Here is a 24,023-nt window from a genome sequence, read left to right on the forward strand (position 1 = left end):
TTAAGCTGTCAGTTCCATATGCTAAAGTACCAACAGTTTCTGTTATCACAATTGAAAAGTAAAATGTCACAGCCTGAACAACCAGACTTGAAGGAGTTGCAGGATTTGATGCATAGTGCAGAACAAGTGGGTAAACATACCTTACAAATGTGGTTTTGATGCTCTAGAGGCCTCATGTAGAGCTGCTGTTACAGGATCAGTCATACGTAGACATGCCTGGCTCAAGGAACAAACCTTGCCAGATCATGTAAAAGCTAAATTACTAGATGCCCCTCTACAAAAGGATGTATTATTTGGTGCTAATGCTGAGGAGGTATTAAGGAAAATGGAGGAAAAGGCTAAATCAATGCAAACTGTGAAAGATTTTCTACAGGTACAACCCCCACGTTTCAGTAGAAATTGGCCTTCCAAAAATTGGTCCTTTCCAGCCACGGACAGACCCCAAAGAGGTAGATACAGGCACCCGAGAGGCAGAGGACAATACCAAGGATCGTTTAGAGGCAGACAATGGCAAGCTCCTACACAAAGAGGTGCTGAGGATAACTCGCAACCATTCAGAAAGCAAGCCCAATGACTTTCCCCTTTGCATGCCAAGCAAGACTCAAATGGCAGCACCCTTAGGTGGAAAACTGGCATTATTTACAAAAAATTGGCATATTGTCACAAAAGACAAATGGATCCTGGACATTATAAACAGAGGCTACAGATTCCATTTTCACACCCTTCCAAAAATGAGAGGCATGCCAAACCTGCCACACAATCAAAGGGCAGAGGCACAAGGACAAATTACAGATCTCATAGACATGAAAGCTATTCAAGAGGTACCTACGCACGAACAAGGTCAAGGTTTTTATTCCAGACTATTCCTGGTACCAAGGAAGGGAAAAGATTGGAGACCTAATTTGGACCTATCCATCCTAAACACATTTCTACTCGTACCAAAATTCAAGATGCTCACTCTACAGCAGCTTCTTCCCATGCTGGGCAAGGAGTCTTGGCTGGTAACATTGGACCTCAAGGAGGCATACCTGCATGTCCCAATCAGACAAAATTGCAGAAGATACCTCAGATTTCTTGCAGGTTCAACCCATTATCAATTCTCTGCATTGCCCTTTGGCTTATCTACTGCGCCCAGAGTATTCACGTAATGCCTGGCATCAGTAACTGCCTACTGCAGACTTCAAGGGATACAAATATACCCCTATTTGGACGACTGCCTGATCCAAGCGGACAGCAAGCACATTCTTCTGAAACATCTGGCTTATGTAATAATGTTTTTGAATTCTCTGGGATACACAGTCAACAAAAAGAAATCAAGGCTAATACCTTCTCGGAAAATAATTTTCCTGGGTGCCAACTTGGACACAAACACCCAGATGGCCTACCTCACGCCAGAGAAGCAGGGGCAACTAACTCAATACTTCAGAGCACTAGCAAATTGCACCAGGCTGACTGCAAGGAAAATCCTGCAGGCTCTGGGATTCATGGCATCTTGCATCTTACTAATCCCATGTGCAAAGCTGCATATGAGGAAACTTCAATGGTACCTGAAAAACCTATGGTCTCAACACAGCCACAGTTTGGAAAAAATAATACCACTAATTCCATGTCTTCAAAAGGAATTCCTGTGGTGGGCTCAAGCATGCCAAACAAACACAGGTCTCCCATTCAGCAAGCCTCAAGCAAATCAGCCTCGAACTACGCCTGGGGGGCGCACATGACAGATCTGTGCATTCAGGGCAAGTGGTCCCAAAAAGAAAAGCACCTTCACATCAATCAAAAGGAAATGCTGGCAGTAATAAATACTATTATAGCTTTCAAAGACCTTCTGCAACCAGGTCAACTATTGATAAGAACGGACAACACCACAGTAATGTGGTACATAAACAGGGAGGAACACATTCATACCCCCTATGCAGACTGGCCATGTCACTTTGGAACATGGCCATGGACTTACAAATCGAACTACAAGCACAGTACTTGCCATGCAAGGAAAACACGCTGGCAGACAACCTAAGTAGAAATATGACAGATCCACACGAATGGAAGTTGCATCCTCAAGTTTTTACAGAGATAATCCAAGCATGGGGAAGGCCAGACATAGATCTCTTTGCCTCCCAAAAAAATCACCAATTGACAAAATTCTGCTCAAGGATTTTTCATCCAAAGGCCTGGAGTGTGGATGCTCTCTTTCAGTTGGACATCAATGACAGTTTATGCCTTCCCACCTCTTCCTCTGCTGCCCAAAGTTCTATTGAAAACCAGGGCAGACAGACCAAAGATGATTCTCATTGCTCCAGACTGACCAAGACAACACTGTTACCCACTCCTGAGGAGCCTGACGCATTCCCCAGCATGGACCCTGCCTCTAATGCCTCTTCTCCTGACTCAGCACAGCTTCAAAACTCTTCACAGTCAGCTAAAAACACTCAATCTAGCCGCATGGAAGATTCCTTAACATTACAACAGACCCTACTCTCCAAGGAGGTGCAGGATGTCATTTTGGAGGCCAGAAGGCCGTCTACTAGAAAAGCTTACTCTGCAAAATGGTAACAATTTTGTGTCTGGAATGAGAAAAAGGGCCAGGATCCTGGAAAACTGAATTTGCCTCAAATATTACAGTACCTAGCTGAGCTCCTAAGCAGTGGACTTTCATTCTCCTCCATCAAAATCCATGCCTCAGCCATTTCTGCAGAATACAACACTGATCCACCCTTATTCTCTCACCCCCTCTAAAGACAGTTCCTCAGAGGGGCTAAGAATCTAAAACCCCCAAGGAAACAACCAATACCTGCTTGGGATCTCAATTTCATTCTGGAAAAACTGACCTTGCCTCCTTTTGAGCCAGCTGCCTCATCAGATTTGCAATATTTGTCCTGGAAAACAGCTTTCCTTCTGGCTGTTACCTCAGCTCATAGAGTTTCAGAACTACAAGCTCTCATGGCTGTGCAGCCTTTTATCATCTTCCATCAGGACAGAGTTTCATTACGAGCCAACCCGTCCTGTATGCCAAAAGTGGTATCCAGGGTAGCTTTGAATCGGGCTATACATTTACCTACCTTTTATCCTAATCCTCAAAACAAAGGGGAGAGAGATTACTACATTCCTTGGACATCCACAGACAACTGCGTTATTATTTGGACAGAACAAAGCCTTTCAGAAAATCAGATCGGCTCTTTGTGTCCTATGCTACAGGAGCTCAAGGAAAGCCAATTTCCAAACAGACAATCTCAAAATGGATAGCCCACTGCATACGTTTTTGCTATTCTTTTCATGGCAAAACTGTACCTACAGTCATCAGATCTCACTCCACAAGGGCCATGGCTACTTCTGCAGCTTTTCTTAGAGGAGTTCCTACCAAAGATATTTTAGAAGCAGCCACTTGGAGTTCTGTGCATACCTTCTCCAAGCACTACCACCTTCCACTATACTCCAAATCTAGAGCAGGCTTTGCCACTGCAGTCTTGCAGGGCATTCTGGCTCCTCCTAATTCCACCTAGTGCCTACCAGCCCTTTCTTAGCTTTGGGATTCTACCCATCTGTTATGACTGCAGCTGTATGCACGATGAACATAGTACAGTTTTGTACCTACCATAAATGTAGATGTTCGAGTGCTAATACAGCTGCAGTCCAGGTTTCCCTCCCTCCTTCCCCTCTTGGGACAGGCCTATTGGCTAACATATCCTCATGCAACCAGATTGGGGTATTCATTCATGATGTATTTGCTTGCACTACTATATCTTGATTATATGGCATTGCTTTATTACACAAATGTATGTATTGCCTTCCTTCTGGGGGCACCTGACATCTGGGGCAAGAAAAACTGGAAGAAAATGGCGTTGGCTGGTTCTTTTATACCCCTGTTGCACTGACATCAGGGAAGAAGCGACGACAACTGACGCCGGACCTAGACTTTGGAATTCGGCCGACCGAGGACCCGCCTGACGGCAGGAGAAACCATCTGTTATGACTGCAGCTGTATTAGCACTCGAACATCTACATTTATGGTAGGTACAAAACTGTACTTTCAGGTGCAACAGTTGCTTCAGATTGTAAACAAACAAAAAAAAAATACGACCAGGGAATGGAAATACTAGACATTATTTCTGTTCATAAAGAAATTACTGTTACTTCAAGTCAAGTTTTGCCACTGTTGATGTGCAATGATCATGGGGTTATAAAGATTAATTTGTTGCTAGATAATTCTGCCAAACTGAAATCTAAACCAGTGCAGTGAAGATTAATTACAGATTACATGCAAGCAAAGGAGTTACTATGTTACACTAACTGGAGTGATGTGTTTAGTGGAAAAACTGCAGATGTAATGTGGAAAGTTTTGAAAGAGAAATTGAGTGCAAATAAATAAAATAAAAAAAAAATGTTTAACATCAGGACCTAGGCATACAACGTTAGGGGGATATAGTTCCATAAAAACAAGATACCTGATTAAGGTGAGAGACAAAAAAAATATGAGAAATGGAAGAGAGGTCAACCTACAACTTTGAAAACTGAAATAAACAAGCTGGACAAGCAAAGTAAGCATAGTGTGAGACAAGATCAAGAAAATTTTGAAGAAAATGTATATAAAGATATTGACCATAATAGGAAACCTTTTTGTAGATACATAAGATGTGGAAGGACAAAGACATACAAATTGTTAAACTGTGTGTAGATTATAAAAATTGTTTTTAAACACAAGAGATTATAGATGTATTGTCTGTAAAGATCATCCAACCCCAATGAAACAAGTCGATCCCCCTGACAACTTTGGAATTCTTGGTGGAAGTATTCAGCAATCTGAGGGTTCAGTGGAAAGAGTACAGCGAAAACATTTTGGCTGCACAGTGAGGGTGATAAATTCTCTGGGCCTATATCACATTGTCGAACTTGTATAAGTTCGAATGATGTAATATCGAACCCAAAAGTCCGAAACCGCACAATAACGAAACCGCACAATAACGAACACGCACAACAGTGATTTTTTTCCCAGGGAAAAAAATCGCTGTTCCCTAACAAGAAAGAAAAACATAAACCTTATATTAAAACTAAAGAAGGGGGCTTAGCCTCCAACACCCCCCAATGTGGGGGCACCACACCCCCTACTTAAATAGGGTCTATATTACGAAAGCAAAAATCCATAAACGTGAATACCTAAACGTCGACCCCCTTAACACGAACTGCAAAAATCCCGAACGCACTAAATCGCGGGAAAAAAAAATCGACCTGCAATAGTCGGCCAACCCCACCACCCGATACATACCACCTACCTATCTATGCACTATCCTTAACCCCTCCCTAACCCTAAGGTCCATAACTACCGCACACTTCCCCTACACACATACACCAAAACAAAATAAATAAAACACATACATATATTTAAAAAACACCTACTTCTAACACTACACTAACTCTTACATACATTACCTATCTATGCACTTACCTTAACCCAAATCCTAACACTAAATTCCCATCTATCGCACACTTACCTTAAGGAGCTATACCGCAGCCGCAGACGGGCCAACCAAAACAAATCGACATTTCGAACTTTGCGGTTTTGAACTTTCCCGGTTTACGTACTTTGTGCAACACGGGTTGACGTCTTCGTATTCGCCTAAAGGAATCTTCACTCTCATAATAGGAACCCTTTAAATATACAAACTCTGAGATCGCACCACAGTGGATGAAATAGCAAAGCCCCAAAAACAGCCCACCGATGTTTTTCCCCTAGGAAAAAAATCGATGTGCAGTGGCTTCGCTATTTTTGCATTTTGTACTTTTGGGTTCAATGTTACATCATTCGAACTTATATAAGTTTGATGATGTGATATAGACCCAAATTCTCTTAGTGACATCCAGGTAACTGGAATCAAATTAGATTATCTTGAAAAATAGCTGAACAAACTGGATCCAAACAAAGCACAAGTAGGAGAAGGAATTGGTAATAATTACCTGAGAACACTTAAGCAAAAACTTACAGTACCATTATATTTATTATTTACTAGGCCATGTAAATATGGGGAGATTCCTTAAGATTGGAGGCATGCGCTTATGAAATCCATCTTTAAGGGAGTGTGAGTAGTACAAAATCAAAGTCATATAGACGCTCAAGACTACTTTCATGTTGTGGAAAAATAATGCAGAAGGTTATTTTGGATAAGTTATTGTCAGAATTGGATAGCTTGGGACTTGAAACCATATATCAGCATGCATATGTTGAAAATAGATCCGTTACTACCTGTAACATGATGTTTTATAACAATATAATAGCTATGAATGAAAAATTGTGCTGTAATGTAATTTGTATAGATTTAACTTCAGTATATGACAGGGTCATACACAAAACACTGATTAATAAATTAGAATAACTAGGTACCGATGTACTCTTGATAAGATGGATAGCTGCATGGTTTACAAATAGGACATGGCAAGCATCATAAAGCAATTGGACAGGTGGAATTGTTGGTTACAGTCAGGGTGTCCCACAGGGATCTGTCCTAAGCCCTTACTTCTTTAGATTGTGTCTTTCAGACCTAACTTTTTCATGTGAGGTGTTCTGTAGTCTATATGCAGGTGACCTGAAATTGGGTAACTGATTACATGTGTTACAGATAAGGAATATCTGCAAAAGAACTTGAATAACTTGACCATTTGGACACGAGAATATATGGTGATAAATACATCCAAAACTAAGCATATGAGATTTAGGAGACATAAAATGAATGGTGAATATTTAGTACAGTACACAGTGATTGAAACTGTAGATTCATTTAAGGGCGTGGGTATATGGGTAGATCCAACTCTGAGTTTTTGTTAACATGTCAATGAATTGGTTAATGATAGTTATAGAACTATAGGTTGTATAAAATGATTTATAAAGTCTAGGAAATCAGAAGTGATGAAGTCATTGTTCATTACATTAGACCCAAACCTGAATATGGAAAAATAATATGGAAACCTTATAAGAAAACAAGCATGAGTAAACTGAAAAGAGTACAGAGGGAAGTATACCAAGGGGATCCGTGGATGTGAACATTTAAGTTAATATGAAAGACTAAAATATCTGAAGTTGTAGAGTGTCTCTTATAGATATTGAAAAGGAGATCTGATTTAGGTATATAGGGCATTTAGAGACAACTATCATTGGGAATATATGGGGTGATCAAAAAGTACTAGAGAATCATCAGATAATCTCTGTAGAAGATTTTTGAGGAATGAGAAGTGTACTAATTGGCTCTCTGAGAGAGTATCTGATGCGTGGAATAGACTACCAAATGACATTTAAAGCAATTACTTGTTTAGTTATTTTTAAGAACAGCCTGGACACTTATGGGAACAACTGTTTTGGTATATTGGCAGGCTAGAAGGGCATTAGTGCCCATGCTTGAAATATTTGTATGTATGTATTCAGTACTTTGATGAAGTTGTATTGGAACAAAAGTACATAGTCTACCTTTGAAGCACTGTTGGCTTAAATGAAACATGGCAGCCCATACAAGTAGCACTGTAGGCATGGTTAAAAATATAAAATAGTACACACTGGGAGCTCAAGTAGGCAAACCAAACCAGGAACAGAAGCAGATGACCAAAAAAAAAATATTCCAGTTTAGAGAACCTTATTAAAATGGAGTAAAACAAGAGCAAGCTTTCACCCCAATGCACCTCATCAGGTCTGAAGTGGAAGTGCAGGCAACAAGTGCAGTCACGCATCTGGACAAACAGTGTGCAGTGCATGTAGGAGATAATCCTCAGACCCTCTCTAAAAGTCCATTGGCATAAACATCCATTCAATCACATAATCTCTTAAAAACATAAATATGACATGTTTCAGGGTAGATATGTATCACAGAGAATAACAGTTCTTTGGAATCATTTTCCTCTCCACATAAAGCAAATAACTTTCCTTACTGTGTTCAGAAGTAATCTGGACTAATGGATAGAAAACCACAAACTCACCAATGTGTTTTGAACCCTTGTCCCTTATGGATATGGGGTAACATATAAATGTTCTGCTTAGTTCTGGGTTATTCACACTTAAATTACAGGAGCTTATAAATGTTGTGGGAATGCAGAGCTAGGCTTCTGCAGATCCTTATGGATCAGTAGCCAAGTAAGTACCTATGAACCTAGGAGTATATTTCTTGTCATCCATGGAGTACCTCTGCTCCATGTTAAAATGTACACCAAAGTATATGTGTTTGCGGTGGGGGGGGGGGTCTTGGGGGAGAAGTGGAAGTGGGATGTACTTAACACACACTGTAGACTAGGTGTTGCTACTTATGCTGCATCCTTATGGCAGGTGCTGGTAATGTGGCCAGACATAGAGATATTGCTTCTTTGCCACACACCCATTTTGGGGGGACACAAGCAGTTTTGGAAAACCAGGTTAGAAAAATAGCTTATGAGCAGTCCTTTGGGAGATTTCCTTCCACCTTGTAGTCGCAGGAAGTTTTCCCCTAGATTGTGTTGTAAATAATTAAGTAATATTGTTTAGATCTGAAAATGCCTTTACCCACAAGACAAATGTTCTCATCTTGCGGTTTTATTCTCTGTTTTATGCTGAGTTTTTGGATATTTTACTAGCCATGTAAAACTAATACACTTTTTTTGCATCATTTGATTTAAGTAAATGTGGGAGAATGTGGGCGAAAACTGCTTGGATTACTTTCCCAGATGTTAATGGTACCAGGATGTTTTTGAGATTTTGTTTTTTAATCAAACACCATTTCAGTTCTTTGCTTGGTTTGCAATGAAGGCAATACATTTATCTCTTCATGAGCTAGAACTGAATTGTTTGATCTTAGAAGTGATTTGTCATTTTGTTTACCATTACAGGATATGATGGTTGTGCCTGGCATTGTATGGATTAGCTAATCATGAAGTCAGAATAGTAATAATTTACATTTCTTGCTTTTTTGTGTGTGTTATAATGCTTGTTGCATGATTTGGTAATAAAAGGAGTTAACATGTTGGGGTTGTTTATTGAATCTACTGTGGAACATTTAAATGTCTTTGTACAATGTGAAATGCTACAGTAAAGCTGTCAGAAGGCTAAAAGTAAGGTTATTGACTTGAAAGGCAAAGAACATTAAGTAGATTTTGCTTCATCAGTGAAATAGTGTTCAGTTTTAGTCGGAGCCATGTAATGACATGCTTTGCATAATCCAGACACACTGATTGTAGCAGTATCTTCAATATCTTTAGCAGTGACTTCAGGAGAATACCAGTGACAATGAAAAATTTTCAGTGCTCAGGCTGTACATCTGTTACACTGAACTACAGTTGTAATAGGTAAAATCGCATCTGTAGGGTGGAACTAAGAAGATGCTGCTGCAAAGCACTTTTTCCATGCACAGTGCACCTGGTATTGGGAAGCAGTATTGCTGCTCATCACAGACGGCACAAACATGGCCATATTTCTGTAATTTTTCTTTAACCTCTCTGCACCCACAGATAAGGAGAGCACTGCAGGTGCCAAAATTTGAAAATGATAAAAAAAATACATGTAAGGAAAATGCTCCCCTCAGAAAACTATAGGGATAGCTACTTCATCAGTACATTAACTTAAAAAAAAAAATATATATATATATATATATATATATATATATGTGTGTGTGTGTGAAAATCCCACTCCTCCGTGACTTTTTATTAGCATGCCATCTCACTCCTGCTGCCTCATCACGTAGTAATAGCATAGTTGGCAATTCATGGCTTGTTCATTTGAGATAAGAACTGGCATTGATGGCTGAGAATATTTGATATCAGCCCTTACCCAGTGATTTCTAGACATTTGTTTAGTGTTTGCCAGTGGGTGCAGTTCATTGATTTTTTTTTCAGAGGGCAGTTTCTCTGCAGGTGTGTGAAAAGTAAAATAAATAAAATAATGATTGGTGCCACTTTTTTTCATTTTTAATGAATGACAGCACTCAGTGGGTCATGTGGATAAGAGTAACAGTTTGATACTAGTGAGTATGGTAGTTAAGATGCAATAAGGTCGCAGTCCATTTTTTTTAATTTGCTATAAATTTACAGCTTCCCTACTGCAGTTGTCTTTAGATTCAGTTCACAAGAACCAAACACTTTTTTGTACGCCTCATGATGGCAAATATCCAATACATAAAATCATAAATGTGTTCTGTATTTATAACATAATATTAAAACTAGTATTTAATTTTCCATGAAAGTTATACTTTCAGCATCTGAATGTCCTTTAAGAAAGAAAAACTCACCAAATATTGCATCTCTTATACACACATTCATCATCTAGCAATTCAGTTACTTCTGAGTCACATGCATACCCAGACCTGCTGTCCAAAAACGTTTATGTGGAATGTCAAAGTATTGCAGAAATGTAACCTTAAATTGATAAGACTCCACCAATAGGCCTATATGGTAGTGAAAATGTGTAGGGTACCAAATTGCATTATACTTGGGGATGAGTATATGAATTCTTTTCAGGGTGTAGAATGTAAAACCTGTCAAGATTGTATCTGAATGACTGTGGTTTTGTGGATAGGTGGCAAACATTTGACAATATTAACAGAACATTGATAATCCAGAGGGAAGTAGAAAGAAAAAAGTACCACTTTTATTGATGGTTCTTGATGCAGAGAAAGCATTTGACAGAGTAGACTGGGACGTCATGAGCAGGGCAATAGAAGCATTTGCTTTCCCTGATACAATCATAAAGTTGATTAGAAGAATATATGAGGGATCAGAGGCTTGAATTATTTATTTTATATTTGTTTACCGAGAAAGTCCGACTGGAACAAGATCCATTTACAGCGGAGGCCCGGGGAGAAAAGCTCCACAACAACACAGTTACATCAAAAACAATTCTCTACAGTGGTATGCACACAATCAAAGAGATATATCATACAATAGTTTGTTCTAAGCAAACTTAGCTTATACATAGTAGACCCTGGATGTCAGTATTGGTAGAACAAAACACACATTGACTGATGCCATCAAAAACTGATGCCATTAAGGAAACATCTCACAAGATAAAATAATTTGCAAAATAGTAGGCCCTGTATGGGGAGTATTTGAGTACTGTACATTTGAGATGGTAAGCAGCGAAGTGAGGAGGGTAGCAAGAATTGGAGGAGAGCAGGAAAGCATTTATGTGATGCAAGGACAGAGCCATGACTGCAAAGAGGTGTGACTTAAGTGACTTTTTGAAAAGTGAGATAGATGGTGCTGAGGAGATATTTTGGGGGAGGTTATTCCATTCCCTAGCGATGGTGTGAGAGAAAAGAGCTTTCCCTGCAGCATTGTTGATTTGGATATGCAGAGCAGGGTTTTGTTGAATGAGCATAGAGGATGCTTTGCTGAATATTGGTTTAGTAGTTGGTTTAGGGCTGGGGTTTTGTGGGGGTTCCTTATTACGTTGAAGGTGAGCACTAGGTGGTAGCTAATTAGTTGAGGGAGTTCTAACCACTGTAGTTCCTTTAGGACAAAACAGTGATGACTTCTAAGAGTGGAGTTATTGGTGAATTTTGCACTTTTATTGTAACGTGATTCTAGTTTGTCTAGGTCTGTTTTCCTGATGTGTATTAAGATTGGTGATGCATACATTAGGGTAGACAAGAGGTGATTTTGGGCTAGGGAGATTCGTGCTTGGTCTGAACTGTTTGTGTTTGTATAAGGTTCCTAATTTTTTATGTAGCTTTTTAATGGTTTGCGAGATATGGACATCAAAGTGAAGATCCTTATCTATTTCAACACCGAGGAGCTTAGTATGGGGGGAGGGGGAGATTGTGGTGCTATTTCTGGAGTGATAGTGAAGGAAGGAGGTGTGGTTTTGGATTTATTGGGGTAAAAAGGAGTAATTTGGTCTTGTTGGGGTTTAGAATAAGTTGGATATCAGTAATCCATTGTTAGACTGAGTCGAAAGATTCTTAGGTAAGCTTTTGAAGAGTGGTTATGGATGGGGCTGAGCAGATTAGTGTGGAGTCATCTACATACTGTATAAGTGATGCATGCAGGGTGGAGGTATGTAGTTTTAGTGAAAATGGTGAATAGTAGAGGACCCAGTATTGATCGCCTATAATAGTTGGTAGTAGAGGTGATAGTATACCTTGGCATTTGACTGATTGTTTTCTATCAGAGAGATAGTTTTTGAACCAGGAAGAAGTGGAGGGGGGAGAAGGACATGGTGGATAAAGTGTCTAATAAGTAGGTTATCGGAGACCATATCAAATGCTTTAGATAGATCTAAGAATATGGCTGGTATGAAGTTGTTGTTTCTTAGTTGGTTAACCTCGTTAGTAAAAGAGAGAAGAGCAGTAGTTGTACTGTGGTTTGGGCGGAAGCTATGCTGTGTGAGGGAGAGGAAATTATGTGAGGTTAAGAAGTGCATTACCTGGGTATGAATACATTTTTCCAGGAGCATGGAAAGGGGGGATAGGATTGCAGAGGGCCAGTAGTTTGATAGTTCATAGGAGTTGCTACCTTTGTGAAGGGGAATAATATATGACACTTTCCAAAGTTGGGGGATATAAGCTTCTTGTATAGAGTGGTTTATAAGAATTGAGACAGGATAGGCTAGTGACTCTGCAGCTAATTTTAGGAAATTAGTGGGTAGACCATCTGTTGCGAGAGTGGTGAGTTAGTTTAGAGAGTAGTTTTTTAACTGTGGAGGTTGGTACAGGTGAGAGTGTAAAGGTGGTTATGTTATTTTGATCTATAGTTGGGGGAATTTAGAGTTATTGTTGGATAGCTGGGTCGATAATGAGAGAATAGATTCTGTGAAGTGATGGTTAAATTGAGAAGCTATGCTGTCATTATCAGTATTGGTGTTGGGAGCTGGAGTGGTAGTTTTGCCGGGTTTTAGAAGGGAATTGATAGCCTGCCAGAACATTTGGAGGGGTTTGGAATGTTTGTTTTGAATGTCTGGGAAGTAGTTTTGTTTATCCATTTTTGTTTGTTTTTTGGCCTGATTCCAAAGTTGTTGATATGTTTGTCTTTCTTGGCTAGTGTTATTCTTTTTCCAGTTCTTCCAGGCCTTTTTTGGCTAGTTTTATTCTTTTTCCAGTTCTTCCAGGCATTGTCTCTGGCTTTTAGTAAGGCTTTTGTTGTCCTATTTAGCCAAGAGTCATAGTTAACTTTAGTTCTAAGTTTCGTGATGGGAGCTAGTATATTTAGAACAAATTAAATAAATTTAAGTGGGCGGGGTCCTCTCCGATAATCTGCTTGAGTAGAAGAACCCAGGCAGGGTTGTCCGCTTTCCCCTTTGTTGTTTGCATTATATTTCAGAACCATTGGCAAAGAAAATAAGGGACTCAGAAAGGATATAATTGGTATGGTAGTCAGGAAAAGCTGGCTCTATTTGCAGATGATAATATTTTATGCATGACAAAACAAGAAAGGGACATTACAGTGTTGTGAAACATTTAAGACAGTTTCAGATCTTCTCGGGATAAAAAAGCAATAGCGATAAATTATGTACCCACACACAAATTGGTCCAGTGATATCCATATTTATGGGGACATGATAAAATGAAATATTTAGGAGTATGGATTAGAAATGACTCTGGTGGCAGCTAAGCATATGTGGGAAGAGACTAAATAGAAGATAATACAAAAATTGAAAGTGAAAAATTGAAGTTTTATCTGGATATGGATATTAAGATACAAGCCATTAAAATGCTTTAGTCCCTTTTGTCATATACACAGGTCAGGCATACTTTTATTAACTAGAGGATAATTTGTGGATAGCAATTAAAAAAGAGTTGAAGGATTTTATCTGGGAAGGGAAAACAGCAAGGGTCACGTGGGATAAGCTGATTCTACCAATAGAACAAGGTGGACTAGGATTACCTAATTTGAGGGGATATTTTAGAGCAACACAGTTAAGGCTCTTATACATACCACAAGCAGAAAACTGTAATTCGTAGTGGAAAGGAATGATGCTGACACAGGGAGGAAGCTCAAGAAATAAGGAGAGATTGGGATTTTGGATGTAGACTCTTAAGGAGAGCAACCAAAATTATACAAAGTATTATATTCATAAAATAGCAGGCAGTATTCTAAGAACCAAACCAGCACGAGAATGGAGAAAAGAGGTTTTGCCAATAAGGTTGACTATGGTCAGAGATGCAGATAATAGGCAAGAGGGGGCTGGAATTTATTGGAGAAAACTGGCAAAGGAAACAAGGTATTATGAGCAAATAACTAGAAAGGGAAAGGTAATAGAATGGAAAGAGGCCAAGAATTTATTTGGACTGCAAGTTAGAGATTTCCTTCGATATCAATGATTGATAGGCAAAGAGAAAGAAGTAGGGGGCTCATGAAAGACCAGCACTGGTAGAGTTTTTAATAGAATCTAGAACAGAAGCTGCCATTAAAAAAGGAATAATTAGTATAGCACATAATATATTGCATGATAATTATAAGAATCAATCAGAGGAACTTAGAAAGGATTGAGAAGAGAGATTGGATAAGCAATTCACAAAGAGACTATGGGGGGTATATGTAGATCTCTCAAATATGCAACAAAGTCAAGAAGATTTAGGATCTTTGTCTGAAAGTGTTTACCTAGATATTTTTATACCCTAAGTAGACTCCAAAGAATTTTTCCTCAGGTGGGATAGCAAATGCTATGACAGGCAAAAAGAGGTAGCTGAGAACATATTTGTTGGAAGTGTGATGAGCTGGCACACTTTTGGGATTCCCTGCAGACCCCTCTGTTGGAGATGTTGGGTGAGCAGATTGGGCTGACTGGGGAGATTTTTTGAGTTATGCTACAAAATCAGAAATGCCTAGACATAGTAAAGCCTTGCTGAGTCTAATTATGGTGGCCGCCAAAACAGCAATTACTAGAAAATGGAAATTAAAGTTTAGACCAACTTTACTAGAAGTAGTGAATATAATAACAGAGATAAAACAACTGGAACTGGGATCTTTAGAAAAGAGAAGGAGCAAACTACATAGGAAAAAATGGGAATTGTGGGGACAATATATGCAGAGCAGGAATGAGGTTTAAGAGGCAGGATTTGAATGAGCTATATAATGCTTAACTGACAGTGACTGGATGGTTTATAAGTGATGTGTGATGTTTACAACTACATTTGTTCCAGTGGGGTCTGTGATATAAATTGTAATTAAAGTGATATAATTTTGTATGTTTTTCATTTATATAAATGTAAGATTGCTTTTTTCATGTGTAAAGTTAATAAAGATGTTTGAAAAAAAAAAAAGACTATTTGAATGACTTGTCATTACATGGAACGTTTTCATTAGAAACATGACATATTTTTACTAGGGAAAAGGGGCATTGTGGTAGGGCAGATTCAGCAATGAGCTGCATTAAAATCCATAATGGTAGAGTGGCACCCTTGAGTGCATTCTATACTCCTGTCCTTCATAAATCTATGAATGTTTTAAGAACTTTTAAAAAGAAAGCCAGTGTGTGTGGAGTTTTATACATGGATCCCAAATGTAGGGTTTTGCAATCATTACTTTTCTATTCTGGTATGTTATATTATACTTTTTACCCCTAAAGCCATGTATATGAATTCTTTTTGGGGTGAGGAAAGCAGCACACACACAAAATGTGTTTGCACTAAGTTCTCATTATGTCATAGTATTAATCGTGTATATACTTCTCCAGAAAAGGCATTTTTTTCTGTAGGTAGCAGTATATATTTTGAACAAAACTTTATACTAAGGGGAGCAGGCAGATGGGTCAGATTTATTACTAAACTACACTGCAGTCCCTAAGGGCGGAGTGGCATTCTTGAGCATTCTTTATTGATGAATGTCCACATGAAAGTCCTTCAGACGTTTAAAGTTGTAAAGGAGGAATTGAGAAACTACCTTTTATATGTGGGCATGAACACTAATTTCATTTTAACAGTCTGACATGTGCTGTACTCTATTTCCAGAAGGGTGGTTATGTGACTTTATCTGATAGTGAAGAAGGCAGCATATGTTCAGAATGCATACATACTGAGCTGTCATTGAATCAGAAGCCAACAATTGTATTTTTTCCAGAAAAGGCAACTTCTATCCTTCAGTAGATACCATGATCAAACTTCCATGTAGTGAAGGGGACAGTTTTATACAATTTTTTCATGTAAGGTAGGGAATGTAGCACATTTCCAGAAAATGTCTGTATTGAGCTATCATTAAACATGCGTATGTATATATATATATATATATATATATATATATATATATACACACACACACATGTATGTGTAGATACACACACACACACACACACATATATATATATATATATATATATATATATATATATATGGTTTACTGTTGAAATGCCACCGTGCAATTACATGGCTATGAAGTATTCGAACAACAGACGTTCGAGTACTTCATATGTGTGCAGATTACAAGAGCGAACGCCATATTTGTGAATGGACTGTGCATTCGCAAATATAACTCATGTAAAGGGATCGTGGTGCAGTGCGGTTAGGGAAATACATACCTTTCCTCACTGTAGTGTGATTTTGGAGTTGGAATATTAAGTTAGGGGTGGGGGGGTGCAGGGGGCTTGCCCCCCTTACATAAACAGGATGTTAGGTGTAGGGATTAGGAAGGAAGTTAAGGCAAGGGTGGCATTGTTGTTAATGCCGGAAAATGTTGTTGTCGATAGGGCCACCGGTTAGTTGTAGTTTCGGTGAAACACGTCGGTTATTAGTACCGTTTTTATTTTAATTTTTGAGATATTGAAAGTAATCCTATATATGTATGTATGTGTGTGTATATATATGCTAATGATTGGCAGTAGATTTTTACATGCTGGCTATGCAAAAAGCTTTTCTTTACTTTAGTAATACAGTAGTATCTGATATTCTTTGAAGGCAATGGTACACTTATCAATGTTTTACATTCAGTGAGTTTCACATTGGGTGAATGAGTTCTCTACTTGAATTTAAAGGAATGGTTTTCAGTTATAACAGAGTATCTGAAGTAGTTAACTTTATTTGATCAGCAACCTGTGGGTATCGGATCCGACCTGGATCCGAGCCGGCAGTTTTCCAAGCTAAAGATCCGTGCTCCAAGCTCCTCCCCTTACCCATAACACCCTGCTACCTCCTTCCAGCCCTCAGATCTTGTTTGCCGCGGCTTTAACCAGCACGAGTTACGAGCTCTTGGCGGTTAGGTAGTGAGTAATGTGTAATTTCTTGAATTTTTTGCAATAATTTTGAGAGGTGTGTGTGTTTGTGATTGTTTAAACCCATTAGCCTAGCTTAGTTTTAGTATATTCCCTTCCCCTTATTCTTGTGTGTAAGTGTGTGTGTGTGGTTGTAGTTGGTATGGCTGAAGGCCTTAAGGCCATTTTCTCTAAGTGCTCTGAGTGTGGCCATAAGCTCTCCCCAGCCGATGGCCACACTCAGTGCGTTCTTTGCCTGGGGGGTAGCACATTTATCTCCGGGCTGCTATATTTGCACAGCCTTTAACCCCTGGGCTCTGAGGGATAGGAGGAACAAGCTGATCCTGTTGGGTCTTATACCCACCGATTCTGCTTCTTCCTCCTCTCCCTCAAGTTCAGCCAGCTGTGCTATCTCCTCTGGCTGGGACTCAACCTCCCACCATTTCCCAAGGAGAGAAGGACTCCAAGAGAAAAGAGAGGAGAGAGAGAGAGAGGGATGGAGGGATAGAGAGAAGCATAGGAGCCACAAGCGGCGGGCCTACTCAGCCCCCTCGGCCCCGCCGGCTAAACAGCTCTCTTCTCCTCTGAAGATTCCCGGGTCCTCCCTGTCTCGGCTCTGTTCTCCACGTTTCTCCCTGGAGCCGGAGGAGGAGCCCCAGCCATCTTCGAGGTCATTGCAGCGGCCTTCCCGCCCAACTTCGGCGGCCTCTTCTAAGTCGACACGAAGCCTTTCAGACACTGACATGGACTGGATGATGCATCGCTTTCTCCAAACCCAGATGCAGATGGGAGTGCTCCTGCCTCTCCACCCACCGGGGGGGGGGGAGCACAGCCCTTTTTTTTGCCCCCATAGCTCCTTATCCAGTCCATTATCAGGTTTCGGAGCCGTTGGATCCGAGCAGTCTCGGAGTCAGGGAGTCGGCGCCGATAGTAGTTGCTACTTCGCCGCTGGCCATGCCCTCGAGTTTGTGGGATCCCTTTTTGTATCCGAGGTCTCTGGGCCGAGAGCCGTGTATCGGATCCGAGGTGGTAAGTGTGTCTTCGGCTCCATTGCGGTTGGAGCACACTTCCCTTTCGGGTCCAATCGCTTTGGCTCTGATGCCGATCCCCACATTGGATCCTAGGGCGTTGCTCATGGAGCCCAGAGAGAGCGGCTCACCTTTGGCGTTTGACGTGGTGGAGAGGGTTCTCTTGAGAGGTTAGAGACCCCCTGCTCGTGCTACAGATCCAGCCAACATTCCCTCGCAGACGGGCTTGTCTTCCATCATCCTGCCCCAGGGACAGCCTGCGTCGACACCCCACCCAGTTCCACTGGAGGAACATGACCCTGTTGGTGAGCCCTCCTCGGACAGTCCCACCGAGGAGGTCCCTCACAAACGCACTTGGACTCCCCCGAGTCTCTCACGAATGACACCGATTTAGAGGAAGGGGAAGGTTCCCCCAGGTCACCCCCCCCCGAGGACGTCTCCTTGGGAGACATTATGGAAATGCTACGCCTAAAAGGTGGGTGGTCAGCTCAAAAGCATTCCTCGGATGAGTCCGTGTTTCTGGAGGTGTTTGACTCAGGCCCGTCTACCTCTTGGGTGTTCCCTCCGGCCAACCCCCTGGTAGACCTCATTACTACCAGGGTGTGGAAGGAGCCGGACACTGTAGAGCCAATCCCCAGGAGACCAGATAATATCCTTATTCCCCCTGTGGATAGGACAGTGTGGAGTAAAGGTTCCCCGGTAGATGCCATGGTGGTGGCGGCTGCCACCAAGAAGGAACTGGCACAGGATAGTTCCTGATCAGGAGTCTCTGATGATGGATCGTATCGGAAAGCAGATGTTTGGTTCGGCTACCTTTTCCATAAGGGCGCTGAATTACTTGGCCCATGTGATTAGGCTTCAGCGGGATCTGGTGAAAGAATATGCTGAGTCTCCCCCTGAGTCCATGACGGCCGAGGACAAACGGACCTTCTCGACTTGCATGGCCACTCTAAAATCGGTATCAAACACGTCTATGCCGCTACTCTCCCATGCCATGGAGGGGGCCACTAGAGCCAGCGGATCAGGCATCGCCTTATGGCTTCACGCCTGGCTCCGACTTTGTGACTTTGGGGACCCCTTCACGAATGCTCCTTTCGATGGTTCTACCCTGTTTGGCAAGACCGTCCACGATGCATTGGTCCAGAGCGAGAAAGATGGGAAGATGCTGTCGGAATCCGCTTCTCGACTCCTCAAAGATCCTTTTCCAGGAACCAGCGAGGACAAAAGAAGACGTGGTTCCGGAAGTCTCAGCAGTCCCGTTACGCTCTGGACCCTTCGTCCTTCAGAGGCAGAGGGGGACAAGGTGGACGCCGGCCAAGAGGCAGAGGGGGGGGGCGAAGAATTTTGGGTCGCGGGAACCCTTTTCCGATCAACCCACGCAGCAGCCCTGAGGGGTTGCCTGACTGCTGCGCTCTGGAGGCAGTCGGGGGGGGGGGGGCATTTTTCAAAGCACCTGGCACAATGGGAGTCCATCACGACAGATCGCTGGGTGCTTCGAATAATATCCAGAGGCTACTCTATTCCCTTCATAAATCTTCCTCCTCAATCGAGGTGCCTCCCCGATGTTCCACCCAGTCAGAGGGAGGCTGCAGCTTTAGAAATAAAGAAGCTGCTAAAAAAAAGAGCCATCCAGCATGTCCCCCCAGACCAGTCAGGGTTAGGCAATTACTCCAGGTTCTTTTTGGTGCCAAAAAAGACGGGGGACTTGAGACCAATTCTCGACCTTTCTGCAGTGAACCTCTTCGTTGCCAAGGAGAAATTCCGGATGGTCACTTTTCAATCCATTCTCCCCTGTTGCAGGAGAACGACTGGATGTGCTCCATAGACCTCAAGGATGCGTACTACCACATTCTCATGGACAGGTGATCCAGGAGGTTTCTCCGCTTTTGGTTGGGGGACAGTCCTTACCAGTTCAGGGTCCTACCATTCGGCCTCACCACAGCCCCCAGGGTGTTCACCAAGGTCATGGCAGTTGTAACGGCCCACCTGAGACTTCAGGGAATACAGGTTTTTCCTTACCTGGATGACTGGCTCCTTGCCGCCTCCACCAGGCATCTACTCTGCTCAGCCAGGGATTGCTTCCTGCTTAGCCTCCCAATTGAGGATCACTATAAATCACAAGAAATCATCCCTTCAACCAGTTCAAGTCCTGGACTTCATAGGGGCCAGAATAGACACGCTTCAGACCAAGGCCTTCTTGACATCGGACAGACATCGCAGCTTAACCCTTCACGTTCTAGCACTCCTTCAATCTCCAGCCCCATCAGCGGCATTAGTCCTGAGAGCCTTAGTGTCCATGGCAGCAGCAATCAACCTTTCGCCTTTAGCTCGCTTGCACATGAGGGTTCTCCAGTGGACCTTGCAGGTCCAGTGGTCCATCCTTCAACACCTGTTGGACTCTCCAGTCCCCCTCAGCAGAGTTTGTAGAAATTCCCTCATATGGTGGCTCCAATCTCGAGAGCTTCAGGAAGGATGACCATTCATAATGCCACAACCCCAAGCCACGGTAACAATGGACGCTTCTCGCCTTGGGTGGGGAGGGGGGGGCATTGCATGGGCAAAACTGTCCAAGGTACATGGACTCAGACAGAGACCATTCTGCATATCAATGTTCTGGAGATGAGAGTGGTGCTTCTAGTGTTGCAAGCTCTTCATACCTTTCTCCCTCCAGGGACTATTGCAATTCAGACAGACATGTCAGTGGTCTGGTACATCAACAAACAGGGATGGACCAGGTCTTACCCTCTTTGCCGAGAGGCCATGAGAGTTTGGGATTGGGTGATATCCACCAACCGTTTTCTGTTAGCAAAGCACATTCCGGGTCGGTGTTACATCCAAGCGGACAAGCTGAGTCGAACTATCCTCTCGCCTTACGAGTGGTGTCTGAACCCCTTAGTAGCGAAACTGATGTTCCGCAAGTGGGCTCAGCCTTGCTGTGATCTCTTCGCATCTCCTTCAAATGCGAAGTGCAGCGAGTTTTTCAATCTAATCCCCCCCCCCCGTGGGAAAGCCCCAGAGATGCTCTAGTCCATGTTTGGCCATCCGGTCTTCTTTATGCTTATCCTCCTCTTCCGTTAATGACAACATTTTTACAGAAAGCTCGTCGGTTGGGGAACAAGATTATTCTCATAGCCCCATTCTAGCCTTGTCAAACCTGGTTCCCGTACCTATGGTCATATCTTGTAGCTCCTCTCTGGATCTTGGATCCCATCCTGGATCTGATTTCTCATCCTTCGGGATTAGAAACTCTGAATCTGGATGACCTCAAGCTCTCAGCTTGGTTGATCCAGTTCCATTAGTTTCCAGGACTCCGGTATCTCGTCTGCAGTTAGATCCATCCTGGTAGCGGCGCATAAGCCTTCTACCAGGAAGGTTTACAACAGCAAATGGAAATGGTTTTCCATTTGGGCCTCGCATAGGAATTTGGATCCTTTCACTGCTCCCATTCCAGCAGTGCTTGATTTCCTATCTCATATTTTTCAGCAAGGGGGCCAGTTCTTCTACTGTAAAGGTTCAGATGGCTGCCATTTCTCATTTTCACATTGGAGACAATCTTAGTCCTTTAGCTTCCACTAAGATTTGTAAGGTCTTCCTGAAAGGCACCTTCCTTTTGAGACCTCCTACTAGGAACGCTGTTCCCCCATGGGACCTAACTTTGGTCCTTCAGGCTCTGACTGGACCACCCTTTGAGCCTGCAGCTTCTGTTGATTTAAAATTCTTATGTTGGAAAACTGCTTTCTTAATAGCTATTACCTCAGGTAGAAGGGTGTCAGAGCTCCAGGCCCCTTGTACTAAACCTCCATATCTTGTTTTCCATAAGGACAGAGTCTCTCTCAGGACTAACCCTTCCTTCTTACCTAAAGTGGCTTCAGAGGCGAACATCAATCAATCCATTAATCTACCTGTTTTCTTCCCTAACTATCAGAATAAAGGGGAATACAAACTTCATTTGTTAGATGTTCATAGACAATTGCGTTTTTACCTGCACAGAACAGCTGCCTTTCGCAAGTCAGAGCAGCTCTTTGTATCCTTTGCGAAGCCCTTCTTGGACAAGCCAGTGTCAAAGGTGACTTTAGCTAGATGGATTTCTCGATGCATTTTGCTCACATACAAGATAACTGGTCTGCCAGAGTCCTTAGGGGTTCATGCTCATTCTACCCCTTCTATGGCTACTTCTGCTGCGTTCTGGTCAAGAGTGCCCTTGGATGACATTTGTTCTGCGGCTACTTGGGCTTCCTCTCATACCTTTATATCTCATTATAAATTGGATTTAATATCCAGAGGAAGGACAGCTTTTGGCTCTGCAATGCTCCGGAATACCCTTCCTTAAGGACCTCCCAAGTGTTTGGTAGCTGGGGACTCTGTCACACAGGCTGCTGATCAAATGAAGTTAACTACTTCATATAAAGAAGTTATGTACTCACCATAATGTTCCATTTGAGTAGGTAACTTCATTTGTCAGCAACCGACACCCCCCCCCCCTCCTTCCACCTAACCTGGTTCTTTGGTTATCTGAATCCTACAATGATTCAGCCTTTGGTATTCACTAGGTTAGGATGGTTTTTTTTAGGTTGTTGTTTTGTCTTGGTGAAATTGTATAATTGGGCAAACGTGATCTGAGGGCTGGAAGGAGGTAGCAGGGTGTTATGGGTAAGGGGAGGAGCTTGGAGCTCAGATCTTTAGCTTGGAAAGCTGCCGGCTTCGGATCCAGGTCAGATTCGATACCCACAGGTTGCTGACAAATGAAGTTACCTACTCAGATGGAACGTTATGGTGAGTACATAACTTTTTGTGTGCTGATATCAAAAATGTGTCTGCTGGATCACAAGATGAGCAGTGGGGACAAATTTGAGATTTGTGGACTGTAGTGTGCTACAATATAAGATATTTTATGCTTTAGCTGTTAATATACTCATTAGGTGTTAGCTCTCTTTGTAGCAGTGTAGCATAGTTGTAATGTATACAATTTTGTTTGCCTCCCTTAATAGCAGGAGTCAGATTTTGCTGTTTCTTCATTTATGAGTACACCAGCTGCTTTACCCAGCCTTACATAGAGGTGCCATCTTGGGGCTTGACATATCCCTTTCTCACTAATCAGTCCTGTTTGTCTTTTGTAAAAGAAATATGCTGGTGTTTATGATGGTGAAGTATTCACTATGCCAGTGAACCGCAACTGTTCTCTTGCCTTTTTTTTTTTTTTTTTTTTCATCTTCATATAATATGTTGTACCTGCATTAAAAATGTGTCAGTGCTGATTCCTGGTAGTAAAGGTATATTTTAATATTATCTATAATAAATGTCAGTTTTAATATTCTTGAGGCATATGCATCTGTCACTGCTCAGAATGCATAGATCTGTGCCTTGGAGAAGGCAGTGCATTTATATTTTCATTCATTTTGTGCTTTTTTTTCCCCCAGATTTATGTCCGGACAGGAATCTACCATGGTGGTGAACCTCTTTGTGATATTGTCAATACTTCACGAGTACCTTGCTCAAATCCCAGGTAGACATCTGAGCTGGAGAGCTGGCCAGCTTGCATTTCAAAATTTTGCAAAGTCATTCAGAGTTGCATGTCTGTCTAAGCTGGAAAGAGCACTGGCAGCAATTGTTTGTATTTTTTGGGTATGCAACATATAGTAAGTGGCTGTTGAATGAATAAGGTAGTCACATGATGCATGTTGCCATTTTTTTTAATGATATGTTCAGACAGCTGATTTTTATACTGAGAAGGGAAAAGTACCACATGACATATGCAAATTCCCTTAACTTGCTTTAAAGCCACAAGTGTTGTGTTCGTGTTGTAGTTTCTGTGATTCCACTTCTGACACTATGTAGTATTTGGTGAGTGAATAAGTAAGCCAGAAACGTGTCCCATAACT

General features: G+C 41.8%; 1 protein-coding gene across 1 annotated transcript in view; it reads left to right on the forward strand.

Annotated features, from left to right (window-relative positions):
• The window catches only part of LOC122806104 (phosphatidylinositol 4,5-bisphosphate 3-kinase catalytic subunit alpha isoform-like), an 835,043-nt gene that overhangs the window by 810,275 nt on the left and 745 nt on the right, over positions 1–24,023 (forward strand). The window contains exon 8 of the mRNA XM_044076341.1: positions 23,562–23,647. Within this exon, the coding sequence (XP_043932276.1) occupies positions 23,562–23,647 (86 nt within the window). The remainder of the gene's footprint in view (positions 1–23,561; positions 23,648–24,023) is intronic.

Source organism: Protopterus annectens, chromosome 7.part0 (assembly GCF_019279795.1).
Source record: "Protopterus annectens isolate FY-2018-M chromosome 7.part0, PAN1.0, whole genome shotgun sequence".
Lineage (NCBI taxonomy): Eukaryota > Metazoa > Chordata > Ceratodontiformes > Protopteridae > Protopterus > Protopterus annectens.